The sequence below is a fragment of the Gymnodraco acuticeps genome, unplaced genomic scaffold, assembly GCF_902827175.1.
Source record: "Gymnodraco acuticeps unplaced genomic scaffold, fGymAcu1.1, whole genome shotgun sequence".
Classification (NCBI taxonomy): Eukaryota; Metazoa; Chordata; class Actinopteri; order Perciformes; family Bathydraconidae; genus Gymnodraco; species Gymnodraco acuticeps.
Window position 1 is genome coordinate 150,314 of NW_022990875.1, and position 25,201 is coordinate 175,514.

The 25,201-nt window shown below is 44.3% G+C and overlaps 4 protein-coding genes across 4 annotated transcripts; all 4 read left to right on the top strand.

Annotated features, from left to right (window-relative positions):
• Positions 1-4,787: 4,787 nt before the first annotated feature.
• Positions 4,788-10,026, top strand: LOC117557508. Its single transcript, XM_034233384.1, has 5 exons — positions 4,788-6,128; positions 6,389-6,641; positions 6,763-7,094; positions 9,753-9,881; positions 9,964-10,026. Exons 1-5 carry the CDS (start codon positions 5,553-5,555, stop codon positions 10,024-10,026), a joined length of 1,353 nt encoding a protein of 450 aa, XP_034089275.1. The 5' UTR covers positions 4,788-5,552.
• Positions 10,027-12,111: 2,085 nt separating this feature from the next.
• LOC117557514 (myelin transcription factor 1-like) lies at positions 12,112-14,223 on the top strand. The gene is made up of 5 exons (XM_034233392.1): positions 12,112-12,194; positions 12,274-12,410; positions 12,488-12,697; positions 13,333-13,771; positions 13,986-14,223. Exons 3-5 carry the CDS (start codon positions 12,517-12,519, stop codon positions 14,221-14,223), a joined length of 858 nt encoding a protein of 285 aa, XP_034089283.1. The 5' UTR covers positions 12,112-12,194; positions 12,274-12,410; positions 12,488-12,516.
• A 69-nt stretch (positions 14,224-14,292) lies between these two features.
• Positions 14,293-15,243, top strand: LOC117557515 (serine/arginine repetitive matrix protein 2-like). Its single transcript, XM_034233393.1, has 3 exons — positions 14,293-14,300; positions 14,378-14,626; positions 14,707-15,243. The coding sequence occupies exons 1-3, from the start codon at positions 14,293-14,295 to the stop codon at positions 15,227-15,229; spliced, it is 780 nt and encodes a 259-aa protein (XP_034089284.1). The 3' UTR covers positions 15,230-15,243.
• A 505-nt stretch (positions 15,244-15,748) lies between these two features.
• LOC117557516 lies at positions 15,749-16,983 on the top strand. Its single transcript, XM_034233394.1, has 4 exons — positions 15,749-15,812; positions 15,904-16,035; positions 16,193-16,294; positions 16,492-16,983. The coding sequence occupies exons 1-4, from the start codon at positions 15,809-15,811 to the stop codon at positions 16,863-16,865; spliced, it is 612 nt and encodes a 203-aa protein (XP_034089285.1). The 5' UTR covers positions 15,749-15,808; the 3' UTR covers positions 16,866-16,983.
• Positions 16,984-25,201: the final 8,218 nt, after the last annotated feature.

Sequence of the window (25,201 nt, forward strand, 5' to 3'; positions counted from 1 at the left end):
AAACTGACACAGAGGAAGAAGCGTAGAAACATGGAAGATTTTGTAGTCAAGGCATCATGTGGAGCAATGTGAAACATTAAACATAAATACACTGGTGTACAAAACTCACATACCTGCATTTCAATGGACAGCATAAAAGGACACGTGAGCTGGGTTCTGGTGCTCAGATTAGCTATTGATGATCACGTTGATAAATCATATAAAACAAATAGCCAATCACACAAAAAACATGTTGCTGTGACTGTGAGCATTAAACAATTAACATTAAACTAAACAAACACAACAGTACGTTATTGTCCTTATAAAATAAAAACATACATTTCGTCCACCGAGATAATACAGGCACCTTACCCTCAAGAGATCCTCACGTGCTATGAGAATCTCCCACAATCCATTGCCGTAACAAAGCTAATGCAGGCACACGTTTGTGACACCAGATGGCGCAATTGTGTATGTGCGTGTGGGGAGTCTTGCAGTAGAACATTTGACTGTGGGCTAAGCCCCGAATGTTTCCAGGTCCAGGCGACGCCCCTGGCTAGGATAAAGCCATGAAAATCATAAGGTGAGTTTATATTGATTGACTTGTGTTTAGCGTGTTTTTATTGTGAGTATTTGTAGAGCGTAAGTCCGGCAGTTGCTTGCTTTTGTGGTGGAACATTACGGGACATAATTCACTGTGTTATAGAGTGGCGAAGTCATGCCCATCTACTCCATGGGACCTTATTTCGGAAAAATAATGTATTGAAGTCAATGGAGAGAGAAAACGTATCTTTCGATCCCGTTTGAATTGTGCCATGACTTACACATATGATGTTTGTCAAACTTAAAAAATAATTTCCATGTAAAAAAAGTCACAGTTTGTCGTAAAACTGTTGAAATATAAGACTGAAAAATACGCAACTAGAAAGACTACAAATCCCAGAGTCGCGTATGTGATGTCACAATTGTTTTCCTCCACTAATGCCCCTTTCACACCAGCGCTTTTTCAGCTCCGGCTCGGAGCTGGAGCCTGAAAAGCGCCGGGTTTTCCTGTTCACACCGCAGCGGCGCCGGCTCTTAGCTCCGGAATCCGGGTCACTTCCAGCTCCAAAAAATTGTCGGTCTAGAGGCAAGAGCTTCGGAGCTAAGAGGTGGCGTCGCTTACGTCGAGGCGTGCAGGAAACTAAACCCACCTCCCCTGAACATGGGTCGACTGTCATGCCTGCCTACAAGCAGTAGTGCTTATAAACACACTTTATAAAGTCAGGCAACACTAACCAGGCTTCATGTGATTCTGTTTATTTGTACCTTACTTTGACCATCCGTTCACTGTTATGATCATTGTGGAGAGAGGCAGACGTTTTGTTTTGTATTATAGCAGCTATCGGATGGAATCAATACATGGGCTGCACAGGTTGTCGTGTCCGACTATCACAAGTAGAATCATAATAAAAATACGCCGGTAAAATGTGCCTGTAGAAAACGGTTTATGCCACAAGTATAGCAAGTAGTTAGTTTAGCTTCGGTTGCTATGCTAACATCACTCATTTTATACCAGAGAAACTTTCATAACAATCAATCAATCAATGTTTATTTATATAGCCCAATATCACAAATGTTACATTTGTCTCAGTGGACTTTACAGTTTGTACAAAATATCAGTATGACAATACGACACCCTCTGTCCTTAGACCCTCACATCGTACAAGGAAAAACTTCCGAAGAAAACCCACAGTTTAAAGGGAAAAATGGGAGAAACCTCAGGGAGAGCAACAGAGGAGGGATCCCTCTCCCAGGACGGACAGACGTGCAATAGATGCCGTGTGTAAATTGAAAAGATAATACATTTGCAACATAGGTAGTCCAAATGTTTGGAAATGCATGTGTGTATAATAGGAAGATGAATCCACGAGGATATCCATCCAGGACCTATGATCCAGGACCACAGCCACGACTCAAGATCCAGGGCTCGCGATCCAGGACAGAGGAGCGCAGGATCATCCATGACTCCGGATCCCGGCGTATATAGACACCAAAAAGAAAGACATTTGGGGAAGCTGGGTTAATCGGAACATGAGAGTACACAGGTATAGACAGAGAGAAGGAAGAAGTAAGATGTCCCCCGACAAACTAAGCCTATATCAGCAAAACTAGGGGCTGAATCTAATCAGCCCTAACTATAAGCTTTATCAAAAAGGAAGGTCTTAAGCGCACTCTTAAAAACGGATAGGGTGTCTGCCGCCCGAACACAAACTGGAAGCTGATTCCACAAATGTGGAGCTTGATAAGAAAAGGCTCTGGCTCCCATTGTACTTTTAGAGACTCTAGGAACAACCAACAACCCTGCATTCTTGGAACGCAATGCCCTAGTAGGACAGTAGGGTATAATGAGTTCTTTAAGGTAAGATGGCGCCTGCCCATTAAGGGCTTTGTAGGCGAGAAGAAGAATTTTAAATTCTATCCTGTGTTCTATAGGGAGCCAGTGTAAGGCAGCCAGAACAGGAGTAATGTGGTCCCTTTTCCTAACTCTGGTTAGTACACGAGCCGCATCATTTTGAATCAGCTGAAGCGACTTGACTGACTTCTTGGTACACCCTGATAATAAAGAGTTACAATAATCCAGCCTTGAAGTAACAAATGCATGGACCAGTTTCTCTGCATCGTTTTGAGGCAAGATATGCCTGATTTTTGCAATGTTACGTAGATGGAAGTAGGCGGTCCTTGAAATTGATTTTATGTGGGCGTTAAAGGATAAATCCTGATCAAATATAACACCAAGATTCCTTACAGTCTCACTGGAGGCCAAATTAATGCCATCCATAGTTAGTATATCCTTAGATAATTTGTTTCGTAGATTCTTCGGGCCAAGTACAATAACTTCAGTTTTGGTCGTGTTTAACATCAAAAAGTTTAAGGTCATCCACGTTTTTAAGTCCTTAAGGCAGTCTTGAATTTTATTTAGATGATTAATTTCATCAGGCTTGATTGATAAATATAGTTGAGTATCATCCGCATAACAATGAAAGTTTACAGAATGATTCCTTATAATATTGCCTAACGGAAGCATATATAATGTGAACAAAATAGGTCCGAGCACTGAGCCCTGTGGCACTCCATGGCTAACTTTGGTTTGCGTGGAAGATTCATCATTGACACGTACAAACTGAGAGCGTTCAGATAGATAGGACCTAAACCAGTCTAAAGCAGTTCCCTGTATGCCAACTAAGTGCTCTAGTCTTTGCAATAAGATATCATGGTCGATAGTATCAAATGCAGCACTGAGATCGAGCAAAACAAGAATAGAGACACGTCCCTTGTCAGAGGCTATTAGAATGTCATTTGTGACTTTAACCAGAGCTGTCTCTGTGCTATGATGTGTTCTAAAGCCAGACTGAAAAGCTTCAAATAAATCATTGTTTTTTAAGTAATCACACAACTGTTTTGCGACCGCTTTCTCAAGAATTTTTGAGAGGAACGGAAGATTGGAAATAGGTCTATAATTGGCTAAAACCTCTGGATCGAGGTTGTGCTTTTTAAGAAGCGGTTTTATCACTGCTACTTTGAATGATTGTGGAACATAGCCTGATAATAAAGACATATTCATAATATTTAATAAATAAGTGCTAATTAATGGAAAAACTTCCTTCAACAGCTTAATTGGAATTGGGTCTAACATGCACGTTGATGGTTTAGAAGAGAGAATCATTGAATTTAATTGTTCAAGGTTTATGGCTGAAAAGCATTCTAGTTTACTATCTAGTGTAATATTAGAACTTACGTTTCCGGGAGCTGTTGATAACACTATACTGGTCAAAGGCAAGAGGTCATTAATTTTGTTTCTAGAGTAACAATTTATCGTTAAAAAAGCACATACAATCATTACTACTGAGTGCTATGGGAATAGAAGGCTCAATCGAGCTGTGGCTTTCTGTCAGCCTGGCTACAGTGCTGAAAAGAAATCTTGCATTATTCTTATTCTCATCTATTAATGAAGAGTAGTAGGCTGCTCTCGCTTTACGCAGTGCTTTCTTATATTCATTGAGAGTAATATGCCAAATTAAACGAGATTCTTCAAGTTTAGTGGAACGCCATATCCTTTCAAGTTGTCTCGACTTTTGCTTTATTTTGCGGGTTTCGGCATTATGTCATGGAGCTAATCTATGTTGTTTTATTTTCTTATTTTTCAAAGGAGCAACAGAGTCTAATTTTATTCGCAGCGCATCTGTAGCACTATCAACAACATGATCAATTTGGGGTGGTGTACATTTTGTACACCACCCCAAACCCCATAACAGCGTTGTGATACCAAACAGCGTCAATTCAGACTGACACACATTCACTTAGGCTAAGGGTAACTGGGGATATGTATCAGCTGCTTGTGTGAGTCGGACAGTGAATACTTTAAAGCGGCCGCTGTGTGAGCTAACCGGGAGCTAACGGAGGAGAATAAACTCCCGTGGAAGAGCAGCCAACACTGCAGCGGTCGGTAAATACTGCAGAAACACATTAATAAACAATGAACCACGGCACTCTGGAGCAAAGTATAAGGTTGGAGAAGTCGTTATTCAATTTATTCTGGCTTTGTGTGATTAAAAGCAACACGATCATCGACCCGACGCAGTTGTTGTTGTTGTGAGCGCCGTAATGCCGTTGGGGAGCAAATCAGCGATGTAAACGGTGACGTCATGACGCAGCAGCGGCAGCACCAGTCGGGTGCTGGGTGGTGTGAACAGAGCGGGAGCAGAAAAGGGAAACCGGAGCTGAACCAGAAAAGCTCTAGCTCGGAGCTAGAAAGGGAAAAGCGCTGGTGTGAAAGCCGCATAAGAGATAGCTAAGATCAGCACCATATAGATACAGAGCTGCCAAGTCTCACCCTTTGAGAGTGAGAGTCACGCAATTTAACCTCTTCACACGCCTCACGCCACACTTGCCATTTCACACGCTTTTTCCCCCCTCTCACTACTTTATAATTATTTTTTTATTTAATGATATATTTCCATAACTTGTTGCTTGAGGTTTGCCGTAGTTCGAGTCAGGGATAGGGTGAGCCCGCCCTATTCTGCCCCGATTGGCTGACCGAGAAAGGCACCACGTATACAAACCAATCAGAGGCAGCTTAGGGCGGGTCATTGCGTCTGGTCTCTATCCTATGAAGAACCCATTTTCATCTGAAGCGGGAGGTCAAACGGTAGGTAATCACTTCATTTTAATTTTACAAACACATAATATTTTTATTTGTATTAAGTCAACGGTGGGTCTGACTACGTGAGCGTTACACAAGCAGCTGGTGAGCAGTGTGGCAGGTTGCTGCGGTGGGTTTAATAACAAACAACCGTGACTTATAGCCGTGTTAGTTAACATTTAAATCATCACGCGTGTGTGAGCTAATGGATGCTTGCTATGAGCTAAGGGAATTTACAGTACTGTACCTGTGTTGTTTGCATTTCTGTCTAATAAAATATTCAATCAATCAAACAGTAACATGTAGCTATCTTTTAAGACTGGATCATTCATTCCTTAACTGTACTTCGATTTCTGTCTGATGTTTGTCTGTTAGTTTGAAAGTCTGAAAGATGTCAGATAAGAAGAAGAAGAAGCAGCAGAGAGATCTGCTGTCATTCTGGGCAATGGAGGGTCAACCACCCCCTGCCAAACTTGCCAGGTCAGAGGAAACAGTGGAGGAGGCTTTGGAACTCTCAGTGAATGACAGAGCGGAGGGAAATGAGTGTCCAGAGGGCACAGAGAATGAGACTGCAGAGGAGACAGAAGATGATGATGTAGAAGAGATTAAGGCTCCAGAAGACACAGAGGATGAGACAGAAGAGCCAGCAGAGGAAACGGTGGAGATGAGAGTAGAAACAGGGAAAAAGCAGAGTGCTAAAAGTGGAGCAGCCACCTACAGGTGCACTTTTAAAAGGGAGTGGACAGCAGAATGGCCATTCATCACTATAGGCACCACCGCCTCCTACTATTGGTGCTCTATATGCAGACATGAGAACAGCTGTGCCCATCAAGGAAAGGCAGATGTCATCAGGCATATGAAAAGCAAAGGACATCGTGCCAAAGAACAGGCAATACAGTCAACAACCACGATTGCACCTTATTATGCCCCAGTCTCTGTTGGTGGCATGACAGCACAAGAGGCCAAGGTATATATTATGAACAGTGGCTGAATTGCACTTGTAGGTTATATCAGCATAAATAATAGTAAATGAAACAAACTGTCACAAATGCCTTGTCTAACATGTTAATTTGGACTGTTTTTATTTATGTTTATTGTTGTATGTAATTGTGTATTTCTAGGGACCTTGAGTCGGCAATAAATGCATTTATTCAATCCAAAAACACTTAATGTTTTATGGAATGTTTTTACATGATTTGCTCTTTGATGACCCCCTTTCTGTTGCAGACAAGGAGAGCTGAGGTAAAGGTGGCAGTGTCAATGGTCGAACACAATGTGCCGTTTGCAGTAGCAGATCACTTCAGCCCATTGCTAAAAGAATGCTTCAAAGATTCCCCTATTGCACAGAACTACAAGTGCGCCCGCACAAAAACATCGTGCATAATAAATGAAGCAGTGGCCCCACATTTTAGAAACGAACTGGTCATGAAGATGAGGACCAATCCTTTCACATTAATCACAGATGGATCAAATGATACAGGTCATTACACTTTCCACACTTTCCAGCACCCATTTTAGATATATTATTAACCACAGAACACACAAACAATTTCAGTCTGATGTGTACCTTAATATGACATATATGTACCATATCGTTGCAGGAAGAGAGAAGATGAACCCACTCACTGTGCGGGTATATGACAGTTCCACCAGTAAAGTTGTCCACAGGTTTCTGGATATGTGCCCCACCAGCGGGCCAAGCTGCGGCACAGCTGAAGTGATATACCAGAAGATGGACGAGGCCTTGCAAAAAAACGCCATACCATGGAGAAACTGTGTGAGTCTGTCTGTTGATAATGCACCTGTCAATACAGGAGCAAGAAATTACATCGCATCCAGAATTCTTAAAGAACATGGCAGCATCTACATCCATGGGTGCCCCTGTCACGTCATCCACAACACTGCCAAACAGGCTGGCCTGGGCTTTTTGGAGGTGAGTTGAATCATGTATGATTTCTATGACCAACCGTATCCGTTATGCCTAATGTCAAGTCTAACAGGTTGTAAGGAAAATGTCTGTCTTATGGACAGAGTTAACATGGGACTTGTCCTTCAAATGTACTGAGGTCCGCACAATGGAAATGTGATGTCAACTACCAATGCAAATTCCCTGCCACCGGCTAGACACATTTGACCAACTATGCCTACACACATGCAACACTTGGGGGTTCTCTATGCATGTGTCTGAGGGTAAAATAATCATCATTCTGTATATAAATATGTTTGTCAATATCATGGACATCTCCTGCTAAATTGAGGTCCACGAAGCTGACACAAGATACCCGCAGATAAGCACTCATCTCGGACTAAAATCCTCAATGCATAGCAGTTTTAATGGCATTCCCCCATATTTTTTAGTTATTCAGTGTTACCAGGGGCACGAACTTCTGACCGGTGTTCCCTCTTGGTTTAGTCCGTGGGGGAGTGCTTAAGTGTGGGTACACAGGTTCGCCTGGTGCACAAGGTTATGGAGGTGGGGGTCTTGCTGGTGCTCAAGTGTCCATATACGTCACCCCATATTCACATACCTTTTACCCGCCTTAAGAGACACTATTTTGGGGTACAATTTATCCATTTTCACCCCTTTTTTCTGGTTCTTCCAAAAGTTAACTTAGACTTTTTCTGACTCTGGAGGAATGTAACGGGAGTTGTCAGGGGACTATATCCGCCTTAAGAGTCACTATTTTGGGGTACATTTTTATCCATTTTCACCCTTTTATATGGTTCTTCCAAAAGTTAACTTAGACTTTTTCTGACCCATGTACATCACCCTGGATCTCTGCCTGTGAGTGTGGGACCAGTGACTCTGTAAGCAGCAGCCTGTCCCCTGGGTGGGATTGAGCCAGCTGCTGGAAGGAGCTCTCTGGGTCACAGCCTGCTGCTGCGGCTCTCTCCCCCCCTGTATTCACATCACTTTAACCCAGCTTTCACACACACACTCATTCCCGGGTAAGAAAGCCATGTGCATCACCCTGGATCTCTGCCTGTGAGTGTGGGACCAGTGACTCTGTAAGCAGCAGCCTGTCCTCTGGGTGGGATTGAGCCAGCTGCTGGAAGGAGCTCTCTGGGTCACAGCCTGCTGCTGCTGCTCTCTCCCCCCCTGTATTCACATCACTTTTACCCAGCTTTCACACACACACACACTCATTCCCGGGTAAGAAAGCCATGTGCATCACCCTGGATCTCTGCCTGTGAGTGTGGGACCCTGCTTACAGCAGTGACTCTGCTGTACATTTCACGAGTCAAATGTGGATGAAATGGACAGGTTTCATGCTGTTACATACCTGGGTTACATAGTGCTGCGAAGCAGCCTGTCCTCTGGGTGGGAGAGAGCGAGGTGCTGGAAGGAGCTGTCTGGGTCACAGCCTGCTGCTGCTGCTCTCTCCACCCCTGTATTCACATCACTTTTACCCAGCTTTCACACACACTCATTCCCGGGTAAGAAAGCCATGTGCATCACCCTGGATCTCTGCCTGTGAGTGTGGGACCCTGCTTACAGCAGTGACTCTGCTGTACATTTCACGTGTCAAATGTGGATGAAATGGACAGGTTTCACAAGAGAAGCAACCTCACTTTTACTTAACTGGAAGTTCTGAGTACTTCTTCCACCTCTGCTTGATAGGAATCGGGATTTATGTTGGAAAAATCATTACAAATTGGCAATGAGGAACGCTTCACGAATTTGCGTGTCATCCTTGCGCTTAGGGGGCGAGGATAATCGGGCCTGCTCAGGCTCAAAAAGTCTCATTTAGAGTCCCGCCCCTCCCGTTCATTTCTATGGCATTATCGTTTACATCTTGTGTCCACCCATTGGTCGGCTCACTTAGTTCTAGTACTCTGATTGGATGACGTCTCATTGAGCGGGGAGCGTCTTGTCTTCACTGTAAATGAACAGCCATCATAACTGACAGGCTTTTGAAAAGGTAACATAAACTCCGCTATTACTCTTAACACGACAGTCCGTTATAATGTAATATAGATGAATGCCAATGTGTTGTCTTTTAACGTTCGCGCATATTAGCATTGGTAACAAGTTGCCGCTAAGCCAGAAACACACTGGAGCTTTCCGGCCGTTTAAATCCGTAAATACTTGTCATTTAATGTTTATTGCTATGTGCTAACGTTTATGAAGTTAACATCTGTATGCACAATTCGTGATTAAAAGTTGCCAATCCGCCATTTACAGTGTTAACAGTAGAACTACGGCAACAACATGCATTTCTCCTGCACTTTGCTAGGTGCAAAACACATTATGCTTTTTTACTTTGCACTAACGTAAAATGTAAATGTTCATGAAGTTAATGCTCATGGTAATTTGTATTTACTATGTGTTAGTGTACTAAAGTTAACATGTATATGAAGGCTACCATAGGGCGAATATTATTATTATAATGTAATAAGTATCATTCATTTAAAGTCAGACCTCTGAGGTTAATGTTGAGCTGATGGAAAAGTGTTATCTTTCAAATCAGAACCAGCTTTTACTCATGTTATTTTCCTTATTTCTATTCAGACTGTTACTACATGTTTTTCTCATTTCATATTCTGTTATTAAACTTGTTATTCTTATCATCCCTCTTTATATCGACAGAAGGGACAAGGAGAAGCAGCCTGTCGCCTCCTCAGCTGCATCAGCAGCCGCCACCCTTCCCCAGCTGTCTCCCCCTCCACTACATCTCATCCCCCCAAACAGCGGAGGAAGAGAAGCAAGCGGTCCTGTGTATGTATCATGTCAGTGGAGTGTTTACTGTGTCAGTCAGGGGTTGTGTGATGAGTGAACATTTTTTAAATTGTGTCTGCAGCTTCCTCCAGAAGACGAGGACGACCACCTGATGGTGGAGGCTGCGGCTTCAGGTGGAGGCTGATTTAGGTAAGTCTGTGCTTTGTGTCATTATTAAGCTTTGTATAATAACATCTATTTGGTATGTCAAGTGGGTTTTTCTGCTGTGCACAGCTCCTCCTCCTCCTCCTCCTCCTCCTCCTCCTCCTCCTCCTCCTCCTCCTCCTCCCCCTCCTCCTCCTCCTCCTCCTCCTCCTCCTCCTCCTCCTCCTCCTCCTCCTCCTCCTCCTCCTCCTCCTCCTCCTCCTCCTCCTCCTCCTCCTCCTCCTCCTCCTCGTCCTGCCCAGCAGCAGAGAGCTCTGGCAACTCAGGCACCACCTCCTCTGCGACTAGTCACTCCTCCCCCTCAGGTCTGTAATAATGTTGTTGTAAACATCTAGTACCAGTGTGTAGTGTGAAGCTGCAGCTCAGTGACCTGTGTGTGTTGCAGCTGCTCCTGCCGGCAGCCTGGAGGAGCAGCCTCCCTGCAGAGCAGCACGAGTGGGTCAGCAGGGCTCTATTTGTGGCTGACAGGGCAGGGAGGCCCGTCCTGTCCCCGGAGCTCCAGCTGTGGCACCACCCCCCCAGGCCCCTGGCCGAAGTACTCCCAGCGGCCCTACCCAGATGCTTTCTTCCAGCGGCCCTTCTTCCTCTAGGCTCCATACAAGAGGTGGAAGTACCACCTGAAGTGTCCAAACTGCGCACACAAGCTGACAGGTGGCGGTCTGTACAAGACCGTGCGCAGAGTTCTGGACATGGACGGGTGGTACTACATGGGGACGGAGTACCTGGAGTGCAGGTACTGATACATTTACAAGAACACTCTGTGTGTGCTTGATGCTTTGGTTACATAGACATTATTTATGATTATAACTATCAGTAGTAGCAGATACACCAATAAACCTTTCTGTCCCAGCTCCTGCACAAAGAAGTGTGCCAGCTGGTCTGCGAGCATCAGGAGCCAGCTGGACCTGGACCACCAGCTGCTCTTCCCTGCTGTGCTGACCTACAGGTAAACATCACGCTGCAGGACACAGTGGTGTTTGAAGGGCATTGAGATGGTTTGGTGTTCACCTCTGCGTCTGTGTTGGTGCTGCAGGCTCTCTTGTGACCAGAAGGCGCTGGCTCAGATGAAGGGGCGCACGCTCGGCAACAGCGCCAGCCGGCTGCACTCCTTCCTGGTGGAGCAGCACACGGCAGAGTGGATGAGGAGGAGCATCCACTACCTAAAACACCTGCAGGAAAGTTTGAGGTGTGCAGGTGTGCAGATGCCTCCTCCTCAGCCTCCACCACAGATGGGTGACTGTCCCAGCAGCGGCTGGCTTCTGTCCCCTACGTCCTGGAGTCCTTCACGAGGATAGAGGAGCTTAAGGCGAAGGTGACTTCAATCTTTGGCTCCATCCTCAAAATGGACTCCACCAAGAAGGTGAGAAATGTAATGTAATGTAATCACCTTTACCCTCCTGAAATGTAAACCCTTAAACATCTGTCTCTGTAAACACATACAAGACTAACAATACAATGAAACAGTGTATAAGTCAATCGGAAGTATAAGGACTATATGTTTTTAAATGATTATATGATCATTTGACACAGGTGACCAAGAAGCTGGCGGGAGCCGACGCTGGTACCGCTCTGTGGATGAGCAGCGTGGGGAACGAGCTGGGGCAGGTCCGTGCTGACGGCCGCTGAGGGCTACGGCCTGAGAGACATGACAATGGGCCTGCAGGAGCGGTACCAGCTGGCAGGGAAGGAGCCTCCACAGGTCCTGTATGTGGACAGGGACTGCTGCCGGAGGGACGGAGGCACCTGCGCTGCAGCTGCTCTCTTCCCCGCCTGGCCACACCTGGCTGTCAGGCTGGACATCTGGCATTTTATACGCCGACTGGCAGCAGGTGTGACCTCGGAGAGCCACCCCCTCTACCCCGAGTACATGCGGCGTCTCTCCAGCTGCATTTTTGAGTGGGACGCGGAGGACCTGTCCCTCTTGGAGACGGCCCTGCAGGCGGACGGGTCCAGAAGGACGCCGTCCAGCAAGGAGATGGGTCGGCACTGCCGCCGCCGAACGCGTGGGGTGCAGGAGACCGAGCGTCTCCTTGGAGAGGCGGTGGAGGCGTTCATGGGGGCCACTGATACATGAACGTCCCCCTGCTGGAGCGGCACCGCATGGAGCAGATCCTGGAGACACAGAGGCAACACATCCCCTGCATTCAGGTACAGCTCTTACATGAAAACCATTCAACAGTTTTATGTTAAGACAAAACACTGATTAATCAGAGCCTCTCCCCTTCAGGATCCTGCTGGTGTCCGCCTGTACACCAGGACGGGACAGCTGACCCGGGGGGGGGGTGTCTCTGCCCGTCTACCGCTGTGCCCGTGGCTCCACGTCCCTGGAGTCCTTCCACCTGCACCTCAACAGGTTCATCCCGGGTGAGGCACCGTGCTCTAAGAGTTCTACACTTTCTCTCCCTGGGTGTAAATCCTGACGTTTGTGTGTCATGTTGCAGGCTCCTCTGCGAGGGGGACCTTTTTCCAGATGTTCCTGTTGGAGGGGCTCACGAGGTGGAACGAGGACCGGGGAAAGGCGGCAGCGGGGGCCGAGGGGGCTGGCACCAGCTGCTACAGCGGCCAGGAGCAATACACTCTCCACCAGCTCACGCAGCAGTTCTTCCAGAGCACGCTGGTGGAGAGCTACGTGAAGCTGCTGCAGTACACAGGTGATGCTTCAGAGCCGATGCTTCTGGAAGGTTTCTGTTGTGGAAATAATTATCATAAGACGCCAATTAGTAACATACAGGACAAACCTCGATGTCTGTTTACCTTCTTTAAGGACACAGGCGGCTTAGCCAATAATGTTATTGTTCCCATTCTGTGACCGGTCAATACTGGGATACAGATGGTCTGTGTTGTGGGTACACTGGGACACTTCCTTCTCTGTATTTGTGGGACTCCAAGGTAAAATCTTCGAGGTCATAAGTGTCCGAGGCAAGTAGCTCTGTGTTCCCACACTGTTAGGCTATCTCCTCAAATATGTTGTTTACTCTCTGCGAAACCAGTTAGATGGGCTGGCAAGAGAGAGGCTCTCCAGAATTGACGTGGCAACTCTACCGTGGAGTCAGAACCTCTGACTCTTGGATTTGTGATGTGAATACTCTGGTACCAACTCCAAATAAATCACAGTGGTTTGACATCAAAGCTCCGACTCTTCCCGTGTCTCCTTCCTGAGTCGGTGACTCCACTGCATGCTACACAGAAGTTTCCTCTACAGTTTCTGTGTGGGGCTCTGCAGAGAACACCACCAGGTGAAGAATAGCTGTGCTATTAAGAATGTATTTACTCTTTTCTTCCTCAGGTGAGCTCATCAGGATCAGCTATCTGTACAACCAAACGGGAAAGGTTCTGCAGCCCCTCCCTGAGGATCCCGATGAGCCCGATGACAGCGAGGAGGTGACTGTTGAGGAGGAGGAGGAGGAGGAGGAGGAGGAGGAGGAGGAGGAGGAGGAGGAGGAGGAGGAGGAGGAGGAGGAGGAGGAGGAGGAGGAGGAGGGATATGACCACGACAGAGAGAATTTCTTTGATCTTCCTGCTCCTCCTACTCCTCTTCCTCCTCCTTCTGCTCCACGGCATCCTGCTCCACGGCATCCTGCTTGGCGTCCTGCTCCACGGCATCCTGCTTGGCGTCCTGCTCCACGGCATCCTGCTCCACGGCATCCTGCTCCACGGCATCCTGCTCGGCGTCCTGCTCCACGGCATCCTGCTCGGCGTCCTGCTCCACGGCGTCCTGCTCCACGGTATCCTGCTCCTCCTCCACGGCGTCCTGCTCCACGGCGTCCTGCTCGGCGTCCTGCTCCACGGCGTCCTGCTCCACGGCGTCCTGCTCCACGGCGTCCTGCTCCACGGCGTCCTGCTCCACGGCGTCCTGCTCCACGGCATCCTCCTCCTCCTGCTCCTCCTGCTGCTCCTCCTGCTGCTCCTCCTCCTCCTGCTCCACGGTCTCCTCCTCAGCTGCTGCTGCAGCATCCTCCACCTCTTCCTGGGCCTTCGCATCAGGCCACTGCTGTCAATGTTGCAGCCCCGGCTACCAGCAGGTGCGTCGGCTGGCCCCACGGTCTGGTGGAGATTTGTGAGAAGGGAAGACATCACCCAGGAGGAGGTGGAGGTGCTCATGGGTCTTTGGCAGAACCTCCTGGATGTGGATAAGGGCCGTGTTAGTGTATCCCTCACGCTCACAGGGCCCAGCTGACACACGGGAGGTTCAAGAAGTCAACAGCCATCCACAGCCAACACAGAGGCCGTCCCCGGGCTGGAAAGCATGAAGCGGTAGGTGAAGCAGCCACTGCTGTGTATGCTCTCTTACAGGTTTTCATATCCACTCACCCTCTCTCCTCTGGTTCCAGCTGCATGGTGGGAACAGGCAGCGGCCCCGCCACGTGGCCCGACACCCAGCCGGTTGGTGGGGACATCTTCATCCTCCTCTGCCAGCTAATCCCCAGCAGCAGAACACAGTGGGGGTTCCTCCGGAGCCGCTGGACTCTGGTGATCACGGCATACGACCAGGTCAGAGCTACGGTTTATAGATGTCCAGCGCTCGTAGCCAGGACGACCCTCCAGCTGTTTACGGTCAACCAGCAGACCCTCTCTCAGTGGTGAGTCTGTTCATTCACACAGGACAATCTTCTGAGGCCCCGACAAGATCTCTTATTAATCCTCTGTGTTCACTCTGCAGGCACAAGAGGTGGACAGCGGCCCAGGAGAAGATCATCCTCACCTCTGGGATCCAAGCGCTGCAGGCCCCCCGGACGGCAGAGGAGGCCCTTCTTTCTGAGACGTCAATTGAGGAGGAGGAGCCCCAAGGAGAGGAGCCGCGAGCAGAGGAGCCCCTGCCTGGCCCTGGCACCCTCTTCAAAGAGCTGCGGCCCCCGGAAGAAGAGGAGCCCTTTCCTGCCACCCCCTCTTCCTCTTCCTCTTCCTCCTCCGCCCCCTCCTCCTCCTCCTCCGCCTCATACACTCCCAAGTCCACAAATTACAACCGTCTCAGACTGCAGAAGCAGCAGGCGGAGGCAGCTCAGAGGGGGGAGAGTCGGAGACTCAGAGCCCCGTCTCAGAACAAGTGCTCCTCCTGTGGGCTGAGAAAGATAAAGGAGACGGGGCACAGACTCCTGGTGAAGGCCAGCGGGGAGAGAGTGAGCTACTGCCCTGTTTTGGCCAAAGAGAGGAGCCCTGAGGAGTGGTTGGAGTCCCTCCAATAAGAAACACTGGACACAATAACATGTTTATAATGTAAATATATTTTTCAAATAAAGAGTTCAAACTTAAATATCTGTGTTGATTGACTTGCTGTGGTTTCCAACACTCGTCCTCTGCTGTTGTTGCGCTTCAATTGAAGTTCAGCAGGTTTCAAACAGGAACGTCCTTTTGCCTTTTTAGAAAACTCTATTTTAAATAGTTTGAACAATACAGATAAAAACACTACATTGAAAAGACACATAGTACATAAATGAGTGATTAGTAACATGAGTACAGAAGAACCCAGTATGTGAGAGTCCAGAGACTGAAGCTTTCCCACAGTGGGTGTGAAAGAGTCGTTCCTTAGGGCATCCTGGCAGGAGGAGATGTCCTGAAAACGTCCTCAAAGCAGGTGTCAGAGTCGTTCATTACAGCATCCTGTGGAGCCATGATTTCCTTTATAAACCTGATGGCTCATCTCGGGTCAGGAGGGCAGGGTGATCCACAGGTCTTTGATCTGATTGGATGAAAGCTTTTACACCTTTGAGCAAGAGGTACAGAAATGCAGGAACTCTCCTTTTTCTCGCAGTCTGGCTACAGCTATGGGTGAGTACATCTGTCCTCCTCTGATCCTCTGCTGTGTCTCTCTGGTGTTGATATGTGCAGCTCCAATAACTTCACTGTTGTTCTCTAGCAGATATGACAAAAACAATGAACCAAACGGACTTGGGGAGGGCAATCGCTAAATGGAAGGCCTCCCCTGCCTCCTACAGGATTCCCAAAAGGTTTCAATTCTGCAAACCGTTCTGGCCCCCAGTGCTTTCAAAAAGTAAACACGGTTATTACGTTTCTTTTATTTATTTGTTTACGATCTAAACAAAATGTCCCTAATTTCTCTGAGAAAAACATCTCACTTTCAGTGTATGAAGGTGGTGATAATGTACTGTTAACTTAAAACCATGTCTTCCTTTTTGCTCCTCATGCAGAACGGGCTGCTCAGAAAACTCTTCTACAGAAGAAGAACAAGAAGAAGAAGAAGAAAAAGAAGAAGAAGAAGAAGAAAATCAAGAACAAGAAGAAGAGAGAAGGTTAGGAAATCACCAGAACACATGTAGACACACTCTGTTAACACAACTATCTCAAAATCAGAGCATGAAGGTGCTGATTACATTATATTTTTTATATTGTTTGATGTTGACTGCACTTTCATTAAACCTGGTGTGTGGTGTGTGGTGTGTGTGTGTGTGTGTGTGTGTGTGTGTGTGTGTGTGTGTGTGTGTTGTAGATCCCCCACACGTTTGTCCTGGCTGCTCAAAGGACATCTCAGTGATTGAGCACCTCTCCCTCCAAGGCTTGACCTTCTGCCGTGCCACTTCAGGAATGACCCTGGATCAGTGGCTGAAGGTCAACGTCCCGAAGACCACAGGGTGGAGGTTGCAAATAAAGATGGCCTCTGCTGCAGCCGGTGTGTTCCCTACCAGGCGTGACCGCACCTGCACGCTATGCAGCCAGAGAATGACCCGGGCGACAGGGCATAGCATGCACCGCCCGACGAGGCAGAGTTTCTGCCAGGTTTCTGACCCCCAGAACCGCACAGTGGAGCAGTGGCTCACTGAGTTGAGGGGAGGGAAAACGGAGAAGGAAATGCTGAGGGACTGACAGAGGGTCAACAGGAAGAAGAAGAAGAAGAAGGCCGCAATCCTGAACAAAAAGTCTTCCTAATTTTAATTTGTAAAACTTGTAAATAAATAAATATAAAGGTATTTTTAAACTTGAATATCTCTGACTGCTTATTCCTTGCTTTTGACAATGAAGGAGATGTCCTTTTGCCTTTTTAGAAAACTTTATTTTAAATAGTTTGAACAATACATATAAAAACACTGCATTGAAAATACACATAGTACATAAATGAATCAGAATACCTTTAGTCCCACAGAGGGGGAATTTGCAGCGTTACAGCAGGAAAGAACCACAGACAGCTTAGTGTTGCATATCTTACATGCGTTAAAAAAGTACTAAGTTATAATATAATAAACAAACAACACAACAATATGCTAAAAAAGTACTAAGTTATAATATAAAACAATATGCTAAAAAAGTTACATAATTTTCAAAAAACAGATCAAAAGCAAATGCTGCAGGAGTAATTAGTCCTAATTTCCTTGGAGGAGAGGTGCTCAATGACTGAGATGTCCTGCTTATTCTTTGCTTGTCACAAGTTCATAACATCTCTTTACCTGTCATATCAAGCATGCAGCCAGCAGGGGGAGTCACAGAGTATTTGTGGTGGGGGGATCTGGGTGGTTGGTTCACTGGCTTGAATTGATCTAAGGTGCTCTGATCTGATTGGATGACAGGCTCCGGTCCCCCAAATGAGGCTTTCTCAACCCAGAAGACCCGAAGGGGTCTTCGAGCTATTTCGGGATCTGTTTTTCTGGGGCTCCTCAGTCTCTCATTTACCCGGCTCCTGGGGCCTGTACTACGAAGCTGGTTCAACCTAACCTGGATATGTTTGAGTTAGCCGGTTGGCCTAATCTAAAACATACGCGCTCTCGCTAAACGGTACTACGACGCGGGTTATCAAGTGGATCGCTCAAGCCAGCCGTGTCCTATCTAGTTAAGTGCGCGTTCACATGAAAGGGGTGGTATTTGGAGCATTCGACCAATCACAAACATGGAGAAGCGTACTGACAGCGCAGCGTCATACTTCCTGAATGAAAAGTGAACTTTAATATTAGACATATGAAGAAGTTAAACTTTAAACATCCATGACTTAAACACTTTATCCAGGATAAAGCCACATAGGCACCTGCGAGGTGAATACAGCTGTTAAAGAAAAAGTGTTTGAATGCGTACATTACAGGTTTATGATATCACTGCCCCGTCTAAGACACGATCTGACTTTAATTACATTTGTCTCGAGTGTTTCGTCAACTTAATGTGTTGCTTAAAATAATACTTCTGCATACAGTATGTGACACTGTGAGTGTTGCACGGCGCAGATACGGCTCAGCTGACTCAGATAAGGAAATATATGATACATTATGAAGTGATATGCCGCGGACTGTACTTAATGTTACTCTGATCCGGTTACTATGTTTGGTGAATATTAAGTAGCTTTCTTAACGCTAATGTTATAATAGTCAGATTGCTCTGAAGATGGGAGGTGATATTCTATTAATGTTCACGTTCACACAGTCAGTGATTTTTGCCGGCCGTCTTTCCTGCAACGGCAGTTTTTCTGTATTTCCTTTCTCCTGTAATATGACTTGATCGCTTTAAACTCCGCACACTGAGCTCTGATTGGTCAGCAGGCAGTGCTTTCACTGAGTTGAGCTCTTAGCCTGCAACCTAACCTGGTCCCGACCAGGTTAGCCGCTAAGCATAAGTTACCATGGAGATCTAGCCTGCTAAAAAGAGAACCAGCTTCGTAGGACCGGAAAGCCGGAGTTTTCCCTGAATTTATTACGTAATTTTACGTAAATCCACGTTTATTTTTGAGAGATTCTGCTCTGACAACTAAGCTAAACTTTTACCTGTTAAGATTGTGCACGGCACAACAGAAAGTTACAGTAATTTTCAATGGACTTTTTTTCTGTGAAGAACCCAGAGAGGGTTATTTGGTTATTATTTATTTCATAAATAGTGTTATTTATTTCATTAATAGTGTTATTATTTATTTCCTGACTTTTTTTCTGTGAAGATCCCGGAAAGGGTTATTAATATTTGGTTATGTGTGGCTTTCTAGAAAACAATAAATGTTTATGTTTAGACACCCATGCGATCGTCACACTTTTTCTGTTACAAACTGACCCGGCCCCCATCAGAGAAGGGAAAAGTTATGTGGCCCTCACAGGAAAAAGTTTGGGGACCCCTGATCTACACCATCCCTGTGTATTTAATCAGTAGTTACCAGTTGTATCTTTACTCAAAGTATTTCACCATCTAGTAATGCTAACTGGCTAGCTAACTAGTTTAGCAGTATAGCATTAACCTCATGTGACTGGGGGAAGGGGAACAATGGGAACACTCAACATCTGCAGATAAAAAAACCACACTGCTTGACAATACAAAACACAATCTTCATTTATCTTAGCTCTAAATTCTATAGATGCTGACCTTAAAAGCTGATCTCATACCAATCTTGTACACAATCGTTTCGGCTTAGAACATCACACAAAAATATACTTTTTGGCTTAAAAACTCCACACAATATACGTTATTAAACCAGACTACGCAGGTTTAACACATCAAACATATAAACTAACATGAATGGACCCAGTCCAGTGTAAAACAGATCAGGTCTGGTACCTACCCAGAGGTATTTAACACAATGTGGACCCAGTCCTATCCCAGATAAAATATAGTGCCTCCCCAGAAGGTCTTAATACCATGTAATATTCACATTAATCGGGCGGCGCCGAAGATACAACAGAGACGAATAGAAACACTATATACAATCTCCACACCACTCGCAATCACCACGGAATTAAACAGGTAACTGTCTCACCTTTCGTTTAGGCCCAGCCAAAAACTCATTTTCTGCAGAATAATGTGATGCTAGTTACCTTGCAGCCTTCCCCTCTTTTCCAGCTCTATCCCGCTTCAGGGTCCACCCAGGGACGCCAAATGTTAGTGTATTTTAGAACCCTGAAGGCAGGAGAGACTGAAAAGAGTCAAGGGAAACTTATAAAAGTTAACAGCATTTAATTGCACAAAAGATGCGGTGGTGTACAAAATGAAATGTGCGATTGGAGGCGCTCTCCTCATCCGACCGGTCAGTCCAGGTCAGCAGGTAGAAGAGGTCAATTATTGGCTTGCTCTTCCTGTTGTCATCTGAGGTCTTCTCCTATTGGCCGGCGTCGTCGGGGGCGGGTCCAATGCAATTCCTGCCTTTTTCTGTTGTTAAATTATATCATTCTGGTGTCTGTGGTTATTTAAACATTCCCTAATAAACGTTATTCAGCGGCAATACATGAGTGCTAAACCCAGTGTGCTCAGTGTACAACATCACATGTCATTTCACCTTTGATTCACGGTTTGAAAATGCAGCATTTGAAAATGCAGCATAACCGGAAGTGAATAATTTTCAGAATAAAAGTATTAAGTTCATAGTTAGTGAACTTCCGGTTTTTCAGAATAAAACTGATTTAAATTAAATAGTGTATTTAATTCAAATTACGCCATACCAACATTGATTTTAATTTCTAACAAGAGCCAGTGGACCAAGGAGAGGAACCAGCTGTCTGTTGAGTCACTGAAGGGGATTCTATTTGTGCAATACAATTTGAAAGACATGTCTTGCAAAGACTTTCATGCTTATTTGTTGAGCAACCGAAAACTGCTGGGAAAGATCAGCTCCACAGCTAAATATCGATGGGCAGACAAGGAGGATGAAGAAGAAAAGCAGGATGAAGAAGATTGAAGTATGCAGCTATGCAGAGAGAGAAAGCTATGTAGCTGTGGGAGAGAAACTTTAAACTTTTAATTTTAAATTGGGACCCTAGAAAACTGTTTGAAGCTAGAAATATGTGAAAAGTTGTCGTTTCACTGGTTGTTTACAATGACAGGGCCTGGAATTGTGTTTACAAACATTTAAAGTAGGCCTATATTTGGTTCATGGTGCCTCAAAATGTGTTTGGTTTGATTTAGGTAATCAAATGTTATGTTATGTTCACTAATGGAAATTATGCAAATGTAAAATCCAAAACTGCATAGTGCACTTTTAAAATAATTAGATTAGTATCTTTGTGAGGTTACTGTTTTATTGTTTACATTGACAAGATACAAAGAGATTATTTGTTAAAGCTGGATTTTCTATTTTATACTATTTCATATATTTTGTTATTTATTTTTGTCCAGTAAGACTTGAAAAGAGAGCTATTATTTTGTTACAGGTTGATGTTTAAGTTATTCTTGTGCATTTGAGATTTGTCAGAGATAATTGTAGGCATAATAAAGCATGTTGATTGTTGAGTAACCTTGGTTTGGTGTGTCTTTGGTTATAGAGAGATATTATTGTGTTATATACAGTAAAAAATATAAAGTATATCCATACAGAGGAGGCATACTTTAAAACAATAAGGCATCTTTGAGTAAACGTTGAGTATCATTAAGTATCTCGAGGCTGGGGGCAGCATGTCCTCTTTTTTGGAAATCAAAATATGGTCACCCTACAGTATGCCCGTGTGTCATCTCCAATAAATGGCTTCAACCATCCTTTAAACTCAGGGTTTGATTCCCACTCCTCTCTGTATTTTTGTGAATACAGTTTAGACTGTGACATGATGACCTGCGTGGATGTTTAGCTTGTCACAGAGAGGCACACACACAGTGGACGAGGTGATTAAGTGACTGAGGCTGTGTGAGTCAAAGCAAATCAAATCAAATCAAGTTTTATTTATATAGCACATTTATAAACGATTTTTGGTCGAGCCAAAGTGCTGTACATATAATAAAATTAGCCTACAGTAGAGACACTTTACAGCAAATACAACAGCACAGATTGTTCAGAATATCAGTATGAGAAAAACGACACCCTCTGTCCTTAGACCCTCACATCGTACAAGGAAACACTTCCAGAGAAAAACCCACAGTTTGAGAGGAAAAAATGGGAGAAACCTCAGGGAGAGCAACAGAGGAGGGATCCCTCTCCCAGGACGGACAGACGTGCAATATATGCTGTGTGTAAATCGAAGAGATAATACATTTTACAGCATATAGACCGAATGTTAGGAAATGCATGTGTCTGTAATAAGAAGATGAATCCACGAGGATGTCAGCTACAATCCTGAGGAAGCCATCAGGGAAGCAGCATGGCGAGACCCAAGGCAGGACCGCAGAGACAGGTTCAGCCACGACCCGAAACGTCCACGACTTAATCTAGAACTCGGGATAAAGGATCCAAGACACAGGACTACAGCACAGAGGATCAGCCTCGACTCCGGATCCCGGCGTAGATATATATACACAAACAAGAAAAAAGATTTGGCTGGCAAAGGCAGTTATTTATTATAGTGTGACAGTGAACAAACATTTATATTTAAATCCCGCTCAAAACCAGGACGGCTTGGCAGTTGGCGCATGCGCAATTAATTTGCAGTCTCAACGCGGGAGAGTGTGGCTGTCTCCTCTCTGCTCTGACTGCAGCTGAGCTGTTGCGAGCATGGATGTATAATAAGAAGATTGCGAGTGGCAACTGTGAGTCTGAGCGCCTGTGAGTACTATGGGAGGGCAGAGGGGCTCACGGCAGCACCCTTGGCTCATTAACTGCTGAACAAAATACGTGAGTCTCCTAACACCAGAAAAGTGCCTAATAACACCATTACAAGTCGTTAGATTAGTCGCTTTTGACAAAAATAAGTAGCCGTAGGGTTTTGGAAAACCGCCAAATTGAACGAGAAAGTCGCCAAGTTGGCAACAGCTCCACACAACTAGTATAGGTTTCTGCAGAGTTGCTGAGAGAAGCCCGTCAGTGACGTCAGAGTATAACTGCCGCCTGTACCAGCTGATCCAAAGAGGCGGGACCTGCTGGTCAGCAGACAAAAACTATTCAGCAAAACTGTAGAATACTTCAGAATCTTAAAATGCCTTCACGTAATTGTGCTAAATTCTACACTGAAATCAAGCAGAGATTAATATTTTTGCATGACATTAGTTATTTATATTTTGCTGTCACTTAATTATACGTTTAATAAATGTAATTCAAGCTAAGATACATGTGATGGTAGCTAGTTAGTGCTCTTAACTGTGATGCCTCCTCCAAACAGTATTATAACCAGACATTACAACTATAAGTACCAGTTCTAGAATTCAAAAGACAAAATCAACTACATGTATTTAAAGACCAATCTTTATTTTAATGTGCCTTTTAACCTGATATATTAGTTATACAGTAATAGTATTGACAATCTAAAAAAAAATGTAGCAACTCAGCAGTTAACTTTATATTTGTTATTGTCTAAAGCAGGGGTGACCAACCTTTATTGAACCGAGAGCTACTTTTAAAGTTGCCAGTCTGCTGAGATCTACCAGTCCAAATAGAGAGGCGTAGCCATTACTGACAGCCTACTACCAGGTAAATACACACTTCTACTTGTATAAAACTGAACTTTGTACAATGAATACTTCATAAAATACTGCAGATCCTTTATCTTACATCTTTCTAATCTACACACATACAAGTATTTAACTGAAGTTACACAACAGTGTTGTTGATACAGAGTTGGAGTTTATTCACACGTCACATAGGCTACTACAGTGGGTAATGTTTTCAAGAAACATTGAACAGTGCTGCCACATATGACACAGGGAAAAAAGAAAAGACTGAACCCTTTCTTTGCTATTATATAAAATAGCGTTGCTACAAAAGTATAAATGAGGACTACTAATAAGATAACTCAGATCTGAAGCTACAGGAATCTGCTGCCAAAGTGCAATAAAAAAAACAAAATTAATAGAATCAAACCCTTTTTTTTGCATTTTAGTAGAGTATACAAATAAATGCCTTTAAAATAGGATGCAAGCAACACTAGTTTCTTAACCTCAATTGATAATAGACTATAATCAATTTAAGCAGAACAGATCTGAATGTTTGCATTCTTATACCATTTTGTACAATAATGAATAAGTTCAAACAAACTAAAACTTACAGCTGATTAATAACGGTATCTAACTTGAGTTTTATTATATCAAAACCTGTTGAAATGCTGTTATTTTGTCCCCCAAAAGCGCGTCGGCAGCCTCCAGGAAAGCTTCTTTCACAACTTCGCCTTCTTTGAAAGACTTCATGGAGTGAAATTACCTTCTATTTGGAGTGAAATTACCTATTTGGAGTGAAATTACCTTCTATTTGGAGTGAAATGAACTTCTATTTGGAGTGGAATGAACTTCTATTTGGAGTGAAATTAACTTCTATTCTGAGTGAAATTAACTTCTAATTGGAGTGAAAGGACCTTCTATTTGAGTGAAATTACCTTCTATTTGGAGTGAAATTAACTTCTATTTGGAGTGAAATGACCTTCTATTTGGAGTGAAAGGACCTTCTATTTGGAGTGAAATTAACTTCTATTTGGAGTGAAATGACCTATTTGGAGTGAAATGACCTTCTATTTGGAGTGAAATGAACTTCTATTTGGAGTGAAATGAACTTCTATTTGGAGTGAAAGGACCTTTTATTTGGAGTGAAATGAACTTCTATTTGGAGTGAAATGAACTTCTATTTGGAGTGGAATGAACTTCTATTTGGAGTGAAATGAACTTCTATTTGGAGTGAAATGAACTTCTATTTGGAGTGAAATTACCTTCTATTTGGAGTGAAATTACCTTCTATTTGGAGTGAAATTAACTTCTATTTGGAGTGAAATTCACTTCTATTTGGAGTGAAATTACCTTCTATTTGGAGTGAAATGAACTTCTATTTGGAGTGAAATTACCTTCTATTTGGAGTGAAATTAACTTCTATTTGGAGTGAAATTAACTTCTATTTGGAGTGAAATTACCTTCTATTGGAGTGTAAATTACTTCTATTTGGAGTGAAATTACCTTCTATTTGGAGTGAAATTAACTTACATATCTTTCTGAGTGAAATTACTTCTATTTTTTGAGTGAAAGGACTTCTATTGGAGGTGAAATTAACTTCTATTTGGAGTGAAAGGACCTTCTATTTGGAGTGAAATGAACTTCTATTTGGAGTGAAATTAACTTCTATTTGGAGTGAAATGACCTTCTATTTGGAGTGAAATTATCTTCTATTTGGAGTGAAATGACCTATTTGGAGTGAAATGACCTTCTATTTGGAGTGAAATGAACTTCTATTTGGAGTGAAATTACTTCTATTTGGAGTGAAATTACCTTCTATTTGGAGTGAAATTAACTTCTATTTGGAGTGAATTCACTTCTATTTGGAGTGAAATGACTTATTTTGGAGTGTGAAAGGACTTTTATTTGGAGTGAATGAACTTCTATTGGAGTGAAATGACTTCTATTTGAGTGAA